This window comes from Falco rusticolus, chromosome 7 (assembly GCF_015220075.1).
Source record: "Falco rusticolus isolate bFalRus1 chromosome 7, bFalRus1.pri, whole genome shotgun sequence".
Classification (NCBI taxonomy): Eukaryota; Metazoa; Chordata; class Aves; order Falconiformes; family Falconidae; genus Falco; species Falco rusticolus.
Window position 1 is genome coordinate 50,589,772 of NC_051193.1, and position 19,095 is coordinate 50,608,866.

At 44.1% G+C, this 19,095-nt stretch overlaps 1 protein-coding gene across 2 annotated transcripts in view; it reads left to right on the top strand.

Moving 5' to 3' along the window:
• DPF3 (double PHD fingers 3) overlaps nt 1–15,055 on the top strand; it is a 176,939-nt gene extending 161,884 nt beyond the window's left edge. Inside the window, exon 12 of one of the 2 annotated variants that reach the window (XM_037394205.1) lies at nt 729–15,055. In XM_037394205.1, the coding sequence (XP_037250102.1) occupies nt 729–799 (71 nt within the window). In that variant the 3' untranslated portion in view covers nt 800–15,055. The remainder of the gene's footprint in view (nt 1–728) is intronic. The other variant, XM_037394206.1, reaches the window with a different exon arrangement.
• Nucleotides 15,056–19,095: the final 4,040 nt, after the last annotated feature.

Consider the following 19,095-nt stretch of genomic DNA (forward strand, 5'->3'; position numbering starts at 1 on the left):
CTAAGAAGTCAACGTCCCAGAGACAAAGCCTCAGACAGAGAGGTTCTCTCTGGAACAGCTGAGAGTCTGTTGTCAGGAGACTGGAGTAAGAGGAACAGCCTTCCTTGTTCTCTGGGCTATCTGTGCCTAGGGAGGGTGAGAGTTTACAGTCTGTATTACGTTTGGTATGTAGTTATGTCCTCTGCAGGGGATTCAATCTGACTATGCTACAACTGGTTGTAGTTTGTCACTTGGTTGTGGAGAAGAGGAACTAGTCCCTTAATGTTATTGATTCTTTGACTAAAATCTGCAGAGAGCAGTAGAATTGGAGGAAACATGCAAGTGTGAATGACTGCAGTTTACATGAGGGGTGAGACAAGAATAATTACAAATCAATCACGCATTCAGGAGCTAAATGCTTATAACTTTGAGAAAGAATAAAATAAATCAGGAGGGGAAATTTTTGAAATGCAGCTAATAATTAGCTAAAGGTTTCTGTTTGACTAGGAAGTGGTATACTGAAAATAGGAAAATATAAAATACCTAGCGGCAATGCACATCCCAGCTGTGTTGTAACTTGTGTAGAAAGCCTACAGCCCTAACACCAAGGGCAGCAGAGCCTGCTTCAGAAAAATACAGGCAATTCCAATGTTAGGAATGTTTGTTATCCTGTTCAAGCTTATCTTGACATAAACTCTGAGTGCCTGGATTTGATGTCATTCCTATAAGAAGGATTTCTCCATTTGCAGGGAGCTGGAGTTGTCATTTGTGCCGGGAGCTGCTCAGAGAGAGAGCATCAGCTTTTGGCTTCCAGGCCTGAGGAGCTCCAGCAGTCAAGAAACATTTTGCTCCCGGTGTTGCCATACCAGCACACAAGTCCCATCCAGCACACAAGTCCCATCCAGAACACAAAGACACAACCCAGATCAAAACGAACGGACACTCAAATACAGGAAGAGGTATCTGTGGTATTCACTGTCACTAAGGTCATACCTCCTGGGCTCTACTACAAGGATCATGTACTTTCCCGATGTCCGGATGAAATCTCTTCACTGCTATGCATGGTTGCTGCTTGCTGTTACGGGCTCACCTGCATTATAGAAGGGGGAAGGTTGTTATATTGACATGGAGAAGTCAATTTTGTGTGGCCTTGTGCTTTCTGTTTAGTCTTCTCTTTAAAGAAGAAGTAGTAAGGTATCTCCCAAGGAATTATTGGTGAGTACTTTGGCTGGGAGCAGCACCAGTTGTTTCTCTTCACAGGCTTGACTGGAAATCTCCTTACTGCAACCACTCTGTATTCATAGGGGGACTCTGAGAGTTGCATTAGTTCAGTACTTCCCAGGTCATGAACAATGTATTGTCACTGAGAGAAGCACTGATCAAAAATTTTTGGGTTGACACTTTCTCCCTTGGATCAAATGCTTTGATTTGGCAGATCTTTAGACATCTGGTTTTCATATCTCTGAAGGAGGAACAGTACCAGTATGTACATGCACAGATGCTTAGAAAAGCCTGGCTATCGTCTTTGGTATTTCAGGATATCCAGGCACACTGTCCCACTGCAATGCCAGCATACAGTCCAGACTCATCATTTTATTTTTATTCAGAAAATTGTGAATGGTTATGTATGTAACTGACTTGCTGTTTAGCTCAGAAAATTGAAAAAAAACAAGAACATCACCTTAACTTGATCACAGAAAGTAGAATTGTCAGTTTTCTCAGCAATCTAAAGTAAGCTGCAAAAAGGAACAACTTTGGCTTAGGTCAAATGAAGCACTTCTGATTATTTTTTTTTAATTTCTAAACTAAAATGTTCTGCAACTTAAAGTTGCATTGTATTCTGGGAATTACCTAATCAGGACTTTCAGCATTTCCAGAGTGTTACTGTTTTTTATCAAAGTAATCATCAAGATCTAGCTGAATTTTCAAATATCTTTGCCCCAAATTCTCTATAACTGCATTTTTGGCAACTGTAATAATTTGTCAGAAAACCTTTCCCAGCTCTAAAGAAGGAAATAATTTACTGAGCCTAACATGAAAAGAAAGATTTTCATAATGATTTAAAAATTTAAATAGAAACACTTGTACTTTATTTAAACAAACCTCTACGTGTGAACCATTAGGCAAGAGTATCAATTGAAAAAATATTATTACAGTTGAGTCTCTGTGAATGATTTAAGACATCACTAGGAGGACAAGTTAGTACATTGAAGAATTTCTACTAGATACATCTTTAAGGTTAAAAACCTGCAACTCTCTGAATTGCCAAGTAGCCCAAATTGACCATTTTCTAGGGTATGAAGTGTATTACTTCCTATGCATAGATTTAAGTGGGTTTATAATATAAATTTATGAGAGTCCCAAGCAGCATGTGACTCAGGGTGCTTGTACAAGTAGGTAAGGACACTGAAGATTATATTTGGCATATCTATGTGTGTTGAAACTTTCCCACAAAATTAGATGTCCCCAAACATTTGAAAGGACATTGTGAAAGAATATTAGTGAGATAATTTTTCTTCCTTCTCCTGCTAATTACACTTAGTTAGAGTGAGCTACACTGACCTAATGCACTTTCCCTCATTATTTAGATAGGTTCCTCACCTTTTGCATTTTGTTCAGCTTACACAGTAGAAGCAGCTGTGTCAGCTGCGGGATTCTCCCATGTACTGTTGCAGCCTCTTCTCAGTCTGCAGCAGGAGTGTTTTAACCCGTTAGAAAAAGATTTAGAAAGTATTTATCCTAGTCATATTGGACCAAATTTCTCCTGGAGAAGCTGTACTGGCTAGCTGTGAAATTCATTCAATACCTTAGGCTTTCCATGTGACAGCCACTCCAGAAGAACCATGAGTACAAACAAATCAGGTGCGGGGAGGGAAAAGTGGGAGCCCAAGGACCTGTGTTGGGTGCCTGGTACCTGTTCTGACAAAGCTCTAGAAAAAAATGTAAAATGAAGCATCTTCCTCCCAGCCTGGAACTGCCCTGGCCCTGGGGAGCACTCACTGTCCACAGCTCATCTGCATGAGCTTTTGCACCCACCTGATGGTGCAATTGAACCCTGCTGACCTGGCACCTTGGACTATCGCACAGTTCAGGCTGACATAAAGTCCTGTTGCTGCTGTGCCCAGGAGCACAAGCGTGTATTCACCAGAGGCACGGCTGGGCTCTCTCACGGAAAGTGAGTGTTTCGGCAGGAGGGGCTGGAGCTGAGAAGTGTGTGCGCTGGAGGAAAGTTTTATGGCGGTGCTGGCGGTGTGAGAAGCAGAGGTGGGTTAGTGTCGGACTGGTGCTCAGCTGCCAGGCCTGCTGGGCTTAGGGAGCTCTACATATGGCTCTATAGATGGCCATCACCTTCCAGTTTTCTGCTATTGCATTGACCTTGGGAGAGCAGTAGAACAATGTCTGCGTTATCACACGGAGAGGAAAAAGCACATTGTTTTAGCCTGTGTGTTAAGCAGACAGCAGTGGCTCATCATGTAAGTCTCAGGTAGCCCTGTTGGTGGGACTGGCTGGTGCAGAAGGTCAATGCTTTCCACCCCTGTGACAGACATTGCTAAATGAACTGTGCTCTGCACACAAACGTGATTTCCTGTTTTGTGCATTTGATCCATAGCAGCACTGACTGTTTTCTCCTCCCCAAAACATTCTGTGGTGAACAATGTCTTTCATGTTTGGAAATATTCCTCGGTGGCCTTGCTGAAATTTCATTACTGATGAGGTATAACGGAAGGAGAGGTGGCTAGATCTTCAATGGCACGATGTTGTTTGCTGTTTGAGATCAGTGTAACAGGGTACTTACCCATAGTGGTCCGGCAGTGTTTTATCTCTCCAGCTTTGTGCTGTGCTGCTGCATAGCCGAGCAGCAACACTCCAGGTAACTCTGCCAGCAGATGAGATGCAAGCTCCCCCATGCTGAGACCTTCCTCCGGCTACAGTCTCCCTTCTTTACTGGCTTGGTCCAAGATAAGGGGCTAGGGTGGACCTCTCAGTGACTTTTTAGCATGCATTCAGAGCCATACGTCTTGGCGCACTTTACTTTATTGATTTGCTTTATTGATTGAGCCACCAAGCAAATGATGCTGCACCCACTTTGTGCAAATGTGGAGAGGTTGTGGCACAGCCATGGGGGTGAGGAAGAAGAGTTTAGAAATTGGTAACCGATTCCCTGTCACCTGGTAACCCCTTGGGGACAGCCTCCCTGCATGATCACTGGGATGAACAACTTGGGCGACACCGTCCACTGTCAGGCAAATCTTGAGGCTGCTCATAGCAGCAGTCTGGTCTGGACAGTAAACAGCATGAGGACTCTGGCTCGGTCCGCTTCTCTCTCCTGCTACGGCAGGGTATGCGAGTCTGTTGGCAGCCTTGAGGCGATCACACTCAGCCATATTTCAGAACTTTTCTGTGTAGGCAAGACTGGCCATAGTTTAGCACAAATCAGGGCAAAGTACCATGGGAGATGGTAGGTCCTGCATCCCTGGAAGTCTTCAAATCAAGACTGGGCAGCTTCCCAGAAGACGTATTTTAATGAAACGCAATCTTAGACAGGAATGTCTGACTGAAGAAGGCTTATGGTACAGAGGAAGCCAGGCTGGCTGATGTAATTGTTCTTCTTCCTGTCCTCATTAGAAAAACAGATGTTTACTGTCGGAGAGGATGTATTTAAATCCAAGCTGTGTCTGCATAATGGCCTTAAAGTAAGTTAGTTGGACATATCTAATGTTTTTAACCCATCTTGGATAACCTAAAGAAGGTCAGTTTTACAAAATCACCTTTGCTGATGCAGTAAATTGCACATTGCCCCCTTCCTGCCCACAGTGGCGGCTACATTGGTGTTAGCCACTTCGTGCTTTTCCAGGGACCGAACAATTCAGACTGTACTGTGTGAATCCACGGCTTGGTTCTGTATTTCCTGCCATCACATTTGTGTGCTGCGTTGCCCAGTTTTCTGCCCTGTGGTGGGAAGACTAGCTGGGGAGGGGAGCTGCCGCAGCGGCAGCCTTGGAAACCAGAGGGGTGGAGAAATGGTCGTAAACAGGGTGCGTGCAAGTCATACCACCGAGGAAGTGAGCTTGTGTTACTGTCACTGAGCTTCTCCTGTAGCTTGGGAACGGCAGTACCTTTAAAAAACGTAAGATGGGTCCCATTCTGCCTCCAAACTGTGCTTCTGTAGATGTGTCTTTGGACTGAGTTTACAGCATTTCTGTACCTTAGGCCAGTTCTTGAGCTAGGAAAGCCAAGTTAAGTGTGTTCTTTTGAAGCAAACATTGCTCTAAATAACTTTCAAATCATTATTTCTCAGCTTTCTTTGAAAGGAGCTTAGTAAATTCTGCCCCAAAGGAAGAGTGTCCCACACCACGCACTGTTGCGGAGCTGTTGCATGTTCTTTACACCTACAGCATGTGTTTTGACAGGGGTCATTTGGAAGGTGAGGAGGGATGGGGGTAGAAAGGAATATTAATTAAGCTTGTCACTGCTGGAGGGATAGTGTGCATTGAGGGCAAGGAGATTCCAGGTAGAGCTGGGCATGATTTTTCTGTGTGGAATAAATTTAAAATGCACTTTTGAGAGAACCACAATTATTCAAATATCCAAGTTCAATCTGGCAAATTATTGAATACAGAAAATATGAGAGGGAGGGGAATATTAGAAGAGTTGAAAATGCTTGTTTTGATCTTTTTGGAATTAATCACTTCATTATTTGAATTTCAAAGTTAATTTAATTTCAAAATAAAAGAATGAAATAGCCTTCCTTTGACACAAAACATTTAACATGGGGCTTAAAAGAATTTCAGGTCTACCTGAATTGAAATTTTCCAAATTTCCTGATTTAGTGTCCTATCCACCACTGTGTGTCTGGTTAGTCCAGTTCCAGCATGTCTATAAATCTCATTAGTGAAAACTTTACAGTACCTACTTAAAAGAAAGTTAACAGCTATGGAGGAATAGGAATTTTTAACATTATGCAACCGGTTCATCTAAAAGGAAAAGAAGATAAATAAAATGGAGAAAAATGTAATCTTGAATGCTAGGAGCACTTTCTTAAAGTGAGACATCTTGGTTGATCTTACTTGTTCATCTGTCTATCTAATCAGTTGGAAATGACAGCTGTTACTCTATAAAACTATATTTCAGAGCAGAAGAGGGAAATGCTTTATGTTTTCCCAATATATAAAAAACTGGACAAAGCAAAAGAGGCTATACTGGGAACAATTTGACACCAGTCTGGAAGGACAGAAAATGTAAATCTTATGGAGGAGGTGATTAGAAGATGGATCGTCTTGACAATTTTGTTATGGAAGGCTGTGAGTTGGACAACAGCAGGTCCTCACCTGAAATTTTAACAGTTGACCAGATCTATTTTTTTGTGAAAATAATTTCTGTGGAGAGGAGCAGGCAGACAGGACAGGAAAGCTCTCTTCTGTAACCAGTTCTGGGCTTGCTACGATCTTAGCATCTCATACTTTTGCATGATACACTACCTGGCAGGACAAGGGAAGTATGCATTAATGTTCTTTAGACATTGGGGCAGGGTGAGCACCACTGCCAGAGCAGGAGCAGGCAGGTGCTGTCCCTGGCCCCCACAAGAAGAGGTGTGTGTAGAAACAACCTGCAGCCAAACAGGTAGAGATGCTCGCACACTCATTTCCAAACTTAGGTCTCAGTTAAGAGCAGCTGACCCAAACTGCAGTCTGTCCAGCAGAGCTGCTGGCTGTGCCAGGCTGCCTGCTGGTGTGGAGAGTCAGAGCTGCTCTGAGGTTATCTGGAAACATGACATTTCACTGCACCTAAGCAGAGTTATAAAGCGGGGGCTTTATTGCCACTTACAACAGGGATTGCAGCACTGCTGTGCGTAGGTACCTGAACTCTGTGTGCCTCAATTCTGGAGAAAATGCAGGAGAACATGCAGGATGGCAATTCTTAGCTGTTTTTGTAAAGCACTTGGAATACACCTGTGTGCAAGCACTGAGTGCTGCCATTTACTACAATGGTGCACACCCAGGCTGTGGCAGAGCAAGCAGAGCCAGCTCTCCCATGCTGTTCCTTACGCCGTTTGCTTCTGCCAGCCATGGGCCTGTGGTGCTGTCCTGGGAGATGACAGCAGGTGACAAGCCAGGAGATGGATGCCAAAGGTCCAAGACCCTGCAGAGGAAACAAAGAGTTTTGGTTACTATGGCTGTGCTTCTCCTCTGGTCAAAAAGGGCAGGAGCTGGGGCTGACAGGCAGCCAAATCCATCTTTAGAGGTGATATAATTACTAACAACGAACTCCAACCCCGTCAGTAGTTCATGGGTTTTCAGGGCAGACACCAAACCCCGTCCGGTTTACGTAAGATGAACTCAGTTTTGCTGGAGGGGAAGGGAGAGGAGGAGGTCTCTGGTCTGAAGGGGACTGCTTTATAAGCACAGCTGCCCAGCCCACTCCCCATCATGTTCCGTGGCAGGGCAGGCCCAGGCAGTCTCCTTCCTACCAGTGCTGGCACCATCGACCGGGGCCAGAGCACCAAGCCCCTGCTCCTGGGGAGCAGCTTTGCAGAGAGGCTGCTGGCACTGTCCCAGCTCTGTGTCCTGCCGTGCCAGCCAGGGTGCAGGGTCTCACCACCTTGCAGACAAGGGCAAGAGTGACCAGCTCTGCCAGGCAGTGTTCCTGGCCCTTGGGGGACAGTGGTTCTCTTGAAGGAGCCAAGCTGCAAGATGGGTGACCATGACCTGGCTGTCCCGATGGCCAAGCCTTAGCGCAGGGCAGAGGAGTGGTGCGTTACCATCCTGCCTCTCCAGCTGCAGTGCTGGAGTGTTTAGCGAGTCCCACCACCGCTGTGCATCAAGGCACTTAACTGGGTGGGGGGAAAGGTAAATCACAGCAATTACTTCTGGGGCACAGAAGGGTTTTTAGGGTTTATCGTCTTATTGCATAAATGTCAATGAGAATGACAGGCATTTTGCAACTGGGAGATCAAGCCAATAGCTTCTTAATGTTTGGTGTGTGTTTCCACCACATTGGATGAAAATGTAATGTATTATTACAGTATTCACCCATGCATTTAGAATATATTTTGTTGTTATGTTCTGAAGTGAGGAAACTACTATTTCCAGATCAGCTTACCTCCCTTTGCATGCATGAAGTTAACAATAAAACACTTCATACACGAAAATTGCTGATTTTTCAGGTATTGATGTTTTCTTTCAGACTCCAGTCAGTACGGTCATCCATCTGATTCAGTTCATTGTAACAAACTATAGGTTTCACCTCCATAGTGACTCAGGAAATGTTTCCTCTCTCTCCCCTCTTTTCAGAAGCCAAGGACAGAGAAGGGCAGGTTTTATTCCTTTTATTCTGAAAGAGTGGTAAAGGTTGACAAGTCCATTTCCTGTTCACCTCCTTTCCATGTCTTGAATGATTGAATTGGTTGGCTGGGAGAGCGCTCCTTTTTGTAGCAGTCTGGAGTCTTTGCTAGCAGGTCTCACCTGTGCATGAGATTCCACATCCTAGAGTTTTGTCCCCTTAGATAGGACTCTTCCTGCTGTTGCCATGTAAGACTTTGAAACTGCTAATTCTCATCAAGCAGCCATGTGCCTAGTGTCCTGAAAATCAAGATAAGGATTTCCCTTAGATTGCTTGAGATTTTCTGCCTGCAAGGCCAAACCCCCTGCTGCCTATGACCTCTGCTGGAGCACAGATCTGTTTCCAGCCCAGACATCTGCTGCTGCTGGACTCAGGACTGCATTTTGATGTCTGCTGTGCACTGCCAGTGCAAACTTTGCCAGCAACATTAAAAGGGAAGTATCTGCTGAAAATCAAAGGACAAGACATGAACGTTATGCCTAAGGTACTCTTCTTTTGTAGCTCTCTTAGAGGTATAACACGAGAGATGTGCCACTGCATCCTTTTGGGAAGGCTATAGCAAGTGCATGAGGAATTTCCAAGGGTCATCTCCTTTGAGCTTCATTACAGAATATCCTTCATTGTTCATTCTCATTTTTTCTTTCTCTTGCAATACATTCCTGGATTTCAGAGACAGTGTGTACCAAAGCTGATTTGAAGGGTCTAGAGCAATTCAGAAATAGAGAGAGGTCCAAACCGAACCATCAGCTTTTATCTCCCCCTTAGAAGGGTTCAACAAACCCTTGATCATTGCAGGGAATCAGACTCGTGTGCTGACTTAATCCCAACTCAGCATTAAGGTCACACAGTAGTTCATATAGACTCTTTTGTAGTCATAAAATGTTCTTTAAAAATGCAGGAATAAATGTGTCGTCTTTACCTTGACGGCTTTCTATTTTTCGTGCTACAGCAGAGATCAACATTTCTCCTGTTTACTCTGACTTTCTTCCAGCACCACAGCCTGGGTCAGAAGTGATGGCAACAGGCCTGAGAATAATTTATTTCATTGAATTGCAGATGTAAAGAGAGGCTCAAGAGCATTCAAGTAAATTGTCATCTGTGCTAGACAGTCAGATCTCCCAAGAACCAGAAGTTTGTGTACATGTTAAGTTATTGCTTCACCTTTTCTTCATCTGCCATTTCAGATGGCAGATGGCACTGAGCGTGCTGTTGGTGTGTACACCTTTTTTCATTAGAAGTGGTTGCAAAGAAAACCAGCAACTGAATCTGGGGCTGGGGAAGACTGAATTAGGATCTTTGCTGTTGATCCTTTATTTGACTTTGGGACAATATTGTCCCCATTAGTCAAAGGGGAATAGAAGGAGGATAAATCTGTGGCATCTCAGATAAGAAATGTGATGTCATCAACTTTAAGTGCACTTTCAAAATGCATATTTAAAAAAATGCACCCAAAATAGTGACGCTTGGTAGAGCCTTACTGTGTGATGCTGTAGTATTGAATTTCAATTAGGAGACTTTAAGTTATATATACAAATATATATGTATAAATATTATTTACTGTAAATATTGCTCACCTATCAGGAATAGATCTAGAGTTCTGTAATAAGTGTTACTCACCTTGAAGGAAAAGAAGGAAGAGGGAGAAAATCTTGTTTTGCAAAGGTGTGTCAGCATTCTAACAAAATAAGGCAAAACATTATCTCTTACAACTTAATCCTATCTGGAGCATGATTTATTGACACATGAAAGAGTACCTGTAGTCTAAAAGACCGGCCAGATTCTCAGTTGCTCTCAATCATCATTCCTCCATTGACTTTAAGCCAAGAGGTTGCCCTGGTGTCTAAAGAGGCCCAGTCTAAGTAGCCTTAGACTTTAGTCTTTATTAAAAGATGTGTGGTGCTTAATATTTCAGCACACCCAGCACATGTAAGAAAATAGGTATTTCTGTCCCAGATGAGTCTGGTCTGTTTACACTTGGTTCTGGTTTAACCTGGTCCTGATGATGCCGTGTCGCAGGCTCCAAAGGAAAGTGAGAAACCTCAGCAAAAGATAATGGTGGAGCAGTCAGCAACGAGGGCAAATTTCACTCTAACTCCATGGCGTATGGGCTTGATTCACCAGTTTTCAGTGTATTGCCTTTTGATTTTCCGTAAACAATCCTGTACTGCTATATCAGGTACAGTGGACAGCAGTGCATGATTTCCCTCTTCTGTATCACTTCACTCAGCTCTAACCTCCCCTCTTACCCATTTCTAATCTGTTCTAGTCCTTTTGATCTCGGTGTCTCCTCACTTGGAAACCTTTTCCAGCCCCTATCATTTTCAGCATCTGTCCCTGGAGTCAGTCCTCTTCAGCATCATTTGCTCTGAGACAGGCTGAAGTGAAAGTCTGCATGACCAGGATATTGCATAGGTTTACCGAGCGGTGCTTACACCTTCTAAGCTTTACTTCTCTCCCAATGGTATGTCCTGACAGTGTCTGTGCTTTTTTGCCACCCTGTGAGCAGGCCCATCATCGCCTCTGGGATGCTTTTCCTTTGTGGTTACAGCTTATCTGGAAGGAACCTGTTTTACAGCCAGTGAAGCCACGCAGCCTTGCTGCCGGCACACACTCGCCCTCCTTTCCCCAGTGCTCCAGCTGGGGATGTGGTCAGGCTGCCGGTGCATGAGATCACATCCAGCACAGCTACTCCCTGGAAGCCAAAGTGTTGCTTAGTAACCCACTCATGGAAGTACCAGAAGCATTTTTCAATCTGTCACATTGGCAAAAAACACTGGCTTCTTGATTTAAAGGTATTCTGCTATGCGTAGCAGGGCTGTGCTCCATTACCTTGCATCCAGTGCGATCTAGAAGCGAGGAAACGAACCTCCCATTTAATGGAGGGGCTGGGGTGGGGGGGCGGATGAGACATAGAAAATATTTGCCCAGGATTGCATGTGAAGCCTTTAGCTCCTTCTCCTGGCATCTAGTCCTCATCTTAACTCCCTTCCCGTGGGAGATATTCCCTCCTTATGAAAGTGCACTCCAGGGTACCATAGCAATTGGCCAAACAGGACCCTGCAGCACCTTCATCTATTATGAGACATTACTGCAATAAAACATGGTGTGTCATACAGAAACTGGATGAGGTATTGCAATATTTATGTTGTAAGCCTCAGTGTCATGGACAATTGCTACAGAATAATGTATGTCTTTTTTTAATGCAGCGGAGTCACAGCAGCTTCACAAGAGCACACAGAACACAGACCATCTGGGATTACATGGTTTTCTCAGTTATTTTCAAGTTATTCTGTTACAGAGAGTTAAATGAAAAACATCCTCTCATTTAAAAATAGACGGTAAAGGCTTTTAAGTTACTCCCTTCCCCCTTCAAGAATAAATCAATCTGGGAGTAAAACATCCAAGAACTGCGTTCTGACTTCAGAGGCTTGCTCCTTTATCTGGCACTAGTTTATCCTTAAAAATGACTTCAAAAAGTAATTTGAGGTCTTTCATTGAGGTATCTTATTGAATTTGCCATCAAATCTCCTCAGGCTGGCAGTGAAAGGTATTTTAACCAATGTCCAGCTTAGAGCTCTGGGGTCCAGCTGGGCTCTTCCCATCCTACTTCTTGTCATCAGAGAGAGCAGAGCCATAGTCTGTGTCTGACCAAAGCATCACCCATTTCTGTGGCTTGCCTCTTGTCAGACTGTGTCCTGGAAGCCCTCTGCAAAAAAAAATGAAGGGGTTTTGTGAGGGTCGTGGAATTCAGAGCGGTCTGAATACAAGTTTGTTAGACAAGTGTCCAGACAGGCTCCTTTGGTCTTCAGAGAGTCTCTTACCCAGGACAGTGCTCAGTACTGTGGTGATGAAATCAGCAAAATTTGTTTCTTATACAAAACCCTTTCAGTGCACGGTCAGTGACACACATAACAATTGTGGACTAAAGCTTGACTCAGCATAAAGATGAAAAAAACATTCCACAACATGAGAAGCTCCTGACTTGATTTCTGAGGACTTTCTGAGGAAGTATGTTCCTGTCGTGCTTCCTAGTCTAATAGATTAATTTTGGTATGGGATAGTCTTTCAATTTTATTGTGCGTAGTTGCATTTTTATAGCGCGTACTTGGAGAAATACAGAAAGTGATCAAAAAATGTTCCTGATGACTCGTATGTGGCCATCATAATTGCAATTAATGATCTGCTGTGGGTCCAAGTGCAGAAGTGTCTACGTCACACAGATATTCAGAATGAACTGGCTTTTCTAGCGGGTAGGGAGCATTTTTGGAAGGGGAGCCAAAGACTATGAGGGCCTGATCTACATTTTAATTCTTAGAACTGGCTGTGCCAGCTCAGGACTGATGGAAATCTTGATGCTTTGCTCTGTGGAAAGAGGATTCAGAGAAGCACTAAGTGTACAATGCATCGCTTGTTTTAAAAGTATCAGGGTATTTATTTCCAGTCTTCTAATACATTAACCTTGAAGTTTGTTCGTAATTAAATAGTCTTGTCTTACCAGTTAGCCATTGAAGCAAAAGGACTGTTGTTACAGAGTGAGCTAGGGAAGAGCAGCTGGACTGGGAAACTACTAGGCAATACTGAGAAAGCACATCGACTCCCTGCATTCACAGGGGAAGAGCACCTCTTTTTTCCACCTTCTGCACATTCTGCATGATAAAATTATTTGAGCTGAGAAGGATTTTAGAGCAACCGAGTTAGCTACAAAGCAGGGCGTATTCTGCTGACATTAATTCTTGCTTAGTTTTTGGGGTTTCTATCTGCTCATATACTCACAGCTGTCTTTTCAGCATTGGGGTTGCTGTAAGTTATCTCTGTCTCACCTAACTGGGATCTGCCTGACCTTATGGAAACAACAAAATATGGGTTGGAAGCTGCCCCACTTTCTGGCTGTGCATACCCCTCCCTATACATGATACTCAACATGTGTATGTTGAGTGACTGTATCATAGTGGCTTTTGTAATGCAGTAACTGTGGTGTCAAGGCAATGTGGTTGGAGAAAACTAGGAATACTTGAAACTTAACATGAGTAGAAAAATCAAAGGCACTGAAAAGACAATACAGATGAAGAATTTTTCTTATTCTGAGCCACCACCATATTCTCTACATTACACCAGCTTCTGTATCCCCTAAAATAGCCTTTTCTCTTCTTTGTAGCAGAAGAGAACTTGACTTTTGTGTCTTTACTCTGAGCTGGAGCTACTGGTGTTCAGTCTTTTCATAATGTGCTGATGTATTTAAAAGCTAACCTTGTCAGTGTTTGCCAACTGACGTAGCTTCCCATGAAAATAATCTAATGCCAGTCAGTGAATAGCCTGGAGGAGTTTTGGGTGCTGTTGACTGAAGTATGCCATTGAAATGTTGGTCTTCAGGGCAATAGAGATAAGGAGGTTTTGTATCCCTGCTTGTGAGAAAAACCTAGCAGTTTCACATGAAACCAATTGTCCTGTTAGTCACATGGTTAAGTACAGAGGCAGCCACAGCAACTGAGTGAGGGAACAAACAAGGGCTCTTGTCTGAAGAATGTCCCAGCTATCATTCACATTTCAGAGGAAAAACCTTTCTGTGACCAATCCTGGGGTGGCAGGTAGGTGGGCTCACGAGGCTGGAGGGATGTGTCACTGTAGTGTGTTTGTCACTGTGTCTTTGATTATTTAAACATGCCAGAATAGGATTAAAAATGCCCATCGTTTCTTTCAAATTCCTTTTCTGCTATGTGCACTACCTTCAGGTTGCCTGTTCCTACCCCCTGTGAGGCCTCAATGGAGTTTACACTATGCTGCTTGGTATTTGTTTACTTTTGGTGGCCACAGACGAAGGTTACAGGTTTGAGAACCAGTACATAATTGTAAGGACAGCTCCTTGTGTTATTTTTTCCCTTTCCCTCCTTTGTAAAGTGTGAACCTTTCTTTTGAACTCTGAAGTGACTGTATCATCACAATGTGTGTATGTAGAGATTTGTTTTGACATGGCTTTTGTGGAGGACCTTTGCTCTTCTTATCTCACGCTCCATTTTATTAAGTGCTCGATAGTTTTGCCAGCCTTTTGTGGGGGAGGAGAGGTGATGGGGTGGGTTCTTATGCCTCAAAACTGGGTATTTTTTTGAGGGGAAATTTGCCCAGCTTTACCTAGAGCAGTGTGAGAATCCAGGGTGCTCCTGACTGTTGTTCAGTCACCTCAGTCTGATTTCTTCCAGTAGAAAGAGATCAGTCTTGAAACCCTCAAAAAAATTATAGTGCTTAATGCTATAAGCCAGCACTGACCAAGAAGGCCCATCAGCTGGTCACGCATGGAAACTTGCATGATGTTTCAGCCCCGTCTGAGGCTGTCTATCTGAGCACAGAGTGAAGCAAACCTTTCACTCCTGACAACTGACATTGCTCCGTGGGTGCTAGTGGAGCTACTGCAGCTTGCACCAGCCAAGGATCAGCCCTTCTGTGTTTTGGTGATTAGGAAACCCATGAGTGAAGTCCTACAGGGGGTTGAGAGAAGTGGGCAGTGTGTGTTGGGAACTTCTCAACATTGCAGGATTTCTTTGGTATTCATACACATTTGCAAGAATGTATTCCAAGCATCTTGTACTGTTATTGGTAACTTGTACTGTAGTTTGTTAGCAGTGTTGACTACCTACGTAGCTAATATTCTGTTGCAACTTAGAAAAAGTGTAAACAATTGCAGAAAACAGGAGTTTAGAACTTGTATGTACTTTTTTTTTTTTATATTAAAGCACTTCAATTAAAAGTACAAGGAAAAATGTTCCTGTAGCCTTTGTTGTACATCCAAACAGATGTGTGGAAAGGGGAGCGCTCTCTTCCTGAGTCCTTCCCTGTTTGCTTTAGTACTAACAAAAAGAGATAGTCAAACTCTGGGGGAGGACTCTGGATGCTAAAGTTTATTCAGCAACCAGAAGACGTCAGCAACCTAGCCGAATATATATTATAAACTAATGGAGTCCCTGCAACTGAAGCTGAAGCATCTGAGGGATCACTGAGCCATTAGTGTATGGTCATTCATGCAGATGTGAGTAGCTACAAGGGGGGTGGTAAGTGGGGAGGAGTTAATGAATGAGTGCACTGCTTAATATGTCAGATTTCCTTTATTTTTATCACAAAATACCTCAGAGGTCACTGGGAGTCTGCTGATGCAAAAGTGGAGGAAAAGCATCCACAGTCCAGGGCTATTTCAGGAGTACTGGAAAGTTGTGGGTTTGGGTGCCAGAGGAGGGGTACTGGAAAACAGCAGCACATACAGGCAACAAATGGTCCTCACCACACATCCCAGGAATTGCTTTTCTCCCCTCTCCCCAAAATGTGCGTATCCAATCCTTTTCTGGATCACATCACTGTGGGGTTGGTGTGCGTAAACAGACATCTCTAAAGTGGCTTGTGATTTGGTGATCTCAGCCCAGCTCTTAGTAGCCAGATGCCCATAATATGAAAACAACTGTCAAAACTGTCTCTTTTGCTGGCACTGTTTAATCAAAGGGACAATGGGAGAGAATGGCAGTCTTATTTCTACAAAGAGCCCTTCACTGTCAAATTTGCCATACAGTAGACTAGCATTCACCTCTGTGGCACAGACTACAGCCACTCCGGAGAGGAACAAAAGCTCTCAGACAGCACGCAATTAATCCAGCATCTATTAAAACAAGCACGGGTAATTTTGAAGGAACATAACAGATTTCTGCTTTAAATTATTCTAAACGCTATTTTTTTTAACTCTACATGGTACGCACAGCTCAAAGTAGAAAACAGAAGGCTGTGTTTCTGGCAGCTGTTGTCTTCTTGGTAGCTGTTTTACATCCCCAGCGTCTCATAATCTTGAGACAAAAATCAAGTAAAGCACAGCAAAGGAACAACATTAAAATGCTGCTGGCTTTCCTGCTGCCCACAGCCATGATCAGGTGCCCAATGCAGGAGCAAACAATTAGTTCCATGACCAAGGGAACTAATGAAATCTGGTTTCCTATGGATTTATGACAATACATTGCCTTGGTGCCAGAGTTGAGGAGTTAGTCTTGCTGCTATTATCTTGAATCCAGATAAGTACTTTATCAGCTGTAGTCTCTGGAATGGCTTAATGAACTTTGAAGTGGTGATACATTTAGAAAAAAAGATATATTGCATGCTACACACAGCAAGAGATGAAATTTAGTGGTGGGAATTTACAAGATAATTTAAAAACACAGATCAAAAGAAATATAGCTTGTTTGCTAAGTCCTAAAAATGGGACTGCTGCTGGTTTTATTTCTGTAATGCCTGTCTATACTTTTTCCAGTGCAACTCTACTGAATAATAGTGTGATTGCCAATGGGGTGGTTCCAATAAAAGACACTGAGTAGTTGCAGCAGTAGAGTATAAAGGTGTAAATAAACAATATATTTTCACAGAGGAGGAAAATTACCCAGAGAACTAAGCTGGACATGTATTTTTAAATCTATTTACAAGTGATTTGGAAAAGAAGATGAAAAGTGAGTTGAGAAGTTTACTGAGAATGAAAAACTGTTCTGGGCAGTCAAAACAAGAGTTGATTGTGAAGAGTTGCAGAAGTTTTTCATGATAACGAGGGACTGGGTAGCAAAATGACAGATGAAATCTCCTGTCAATAAATGCACAGTAATGCTTCTGAGGAAAAAAAACCCACCCTAATTATACATGCATAATGAGGAACTCTAAACCAGCCATCACTGCACAGGAAAATGATCTCAGCGTCATCGCTAATTCTGAGAAAATGACAGGTCAAGGCTGAGCAGGTGTCAAAAAAGCAAGTAAAATGGAATTACTAGGAGGGGAGAAAAAAAAAGGGGAAAACAGAAAATGTCATTATGTCCCTGTGTAAATCTGTGATGTGGTCCTGTGCTGCGTAGTTTGGCAGCTTCTCCATACCCCCACCTTCCCATCCCCACAGCCCAGCACACACTCAAGAAGCCAGCGGGTGAGCCAGCAAGAGGCACAGGGGACAGCCAGAAAGCATTGGCGCTACGGGGCAGCGTCCATGCAAGGAGAGAACAAACGCACTGGGACTCGCTGGCTGTCAAGGGAGGTGGCAAACGAGAGACGGGTTTGGCAGGAACCAGCTGCTGCACTGAACAAGCTGCACCTACAGCCCCAGACGTCCCAAAGCATCTGGCTTCCTGCAGCTGAGTGGACACAGCCCAGGTGTGGGGCGCACAGTGAATTTGCACCTTGCTTCTCGTATGTTAAAGACCCCCGGGCTTCCTTTAGAGGTCATTGTTAGGGAAGGTTATTTCCCCAGCCAGCCTGGTACTTTGGTTCTCACATCTTGTATTAGCAGAGTTTATTTCTGTTCCTGGATATGTTTTCCTGCCGCTTTAGTATGTGCCCACACTGGGGGAGGAAAATCTATTTGACACTTTAACTGTAGTCCTTCTGGGGCAAGTTATGCTGTGCCTGCTTGTTTCATTCAGTACAGTTGATCAAAGGTTATCAAACAGCTTGTGGCTGAAGCGTTCAGCGTTTTTCTGGCACAACTGTAAGAAACAATAAGTCCAAACTCAGCAAACCACAGCTAAACTCAGGGCGTGCAAACCTAACAAGAAGAAAGCAAAGGGTGAACACCCCATCCACTTCTGTGGGACCAGGATTTCATCTCTAGGAGCTGCCTGAGAAGTTACAACGGTGATCGCAAAGACTTCGTGAAGGTGGCCTTTCGCAGTGGTAGAAACCGATTTAAAGGCTTTTTATTATGTGATCCCAAAAGGCCCTAGTGCAACTGTCTGTTTTGATGCCACAATAGCTCACTGCTGTGCAGCCTCTGCTTTAGTGATTTTAATTTTTTTTACGTATGCCCACCTTATTCCCAGGAAATAAGAATCCATAGGAATTGAAAGAGCCTCCTCCCTGAAGCTGCCTGCCTGTGCTGAACAGAGAAAGACCTGTCAGTCTCGAGGAGAAGCTACGAAGAGCAAAAGTACCTCCCCAGCAGCCTGACCTTGGCAAGGAGACAGGGGACTCAACATTCACGACAAGTGGCAGCTCCCTTTAATAAATATTTCACGGCAGAGAACGGCAGACTTGGGGAGAAAATGGAGGGCAGGGTTCAGCCTGTGACGCAAGGTGATGTGACCGGACCTTGTCTAGCAGGGCTGGAGGCCACCTAATTGGCATTCCCACACCATGCTTACGAAGAGCATTCTGTAGTCCTCTGGGAACGCAAAAATAATTAAAAGGCCCCTCAGCACGCAGTGTTGCTAATGGGCTCTTGCCTGCCATGTGATGTTTTTGTGCTCAATTAGAGCTGAGCAACACAGACTGCTAAAAATTCACGTCTCCCTCTGAGAGGCACCTGGGTGGACCAAGCCTCTTCTGCTGCATGATGGCCCTTGTCGTGCATTGCCCTGCAGCGTTTGTGTTAAAGAGCTGAAGACAGAGGCAATGGCTAAGCTTCGTGTGGCAGAGTACGCATCACTCTGTTTACTGTGCTGCAGTCTGGCACCGGGAGGCTGAGCGAGCGAAGCTGGTCGGTTCAGAGCAGTCATCCCAGCACACCCAGGCACCTCCGCGGTGACCTTGAGCTACAGAATGACTGTGCATATGGTGTGAAGCAAAGACCCTGGATCTCTTCCAGGCAAGAGCTCGCTCGCGCATTGCATGTCTGTGTGGACTTATGGCTTCTCCTAGCGCAGTGCTAGGCTTAGTCGGTGCCAGCTGCGGCTGCCTGGCAGAAGAATTCCTCCAATACCCCCCCTTTCTGTGCAGATCCTGTACGAGATGATGCCGAGAGACCTATCAACACCTTCTGCATTTTCTCAGGAGGGA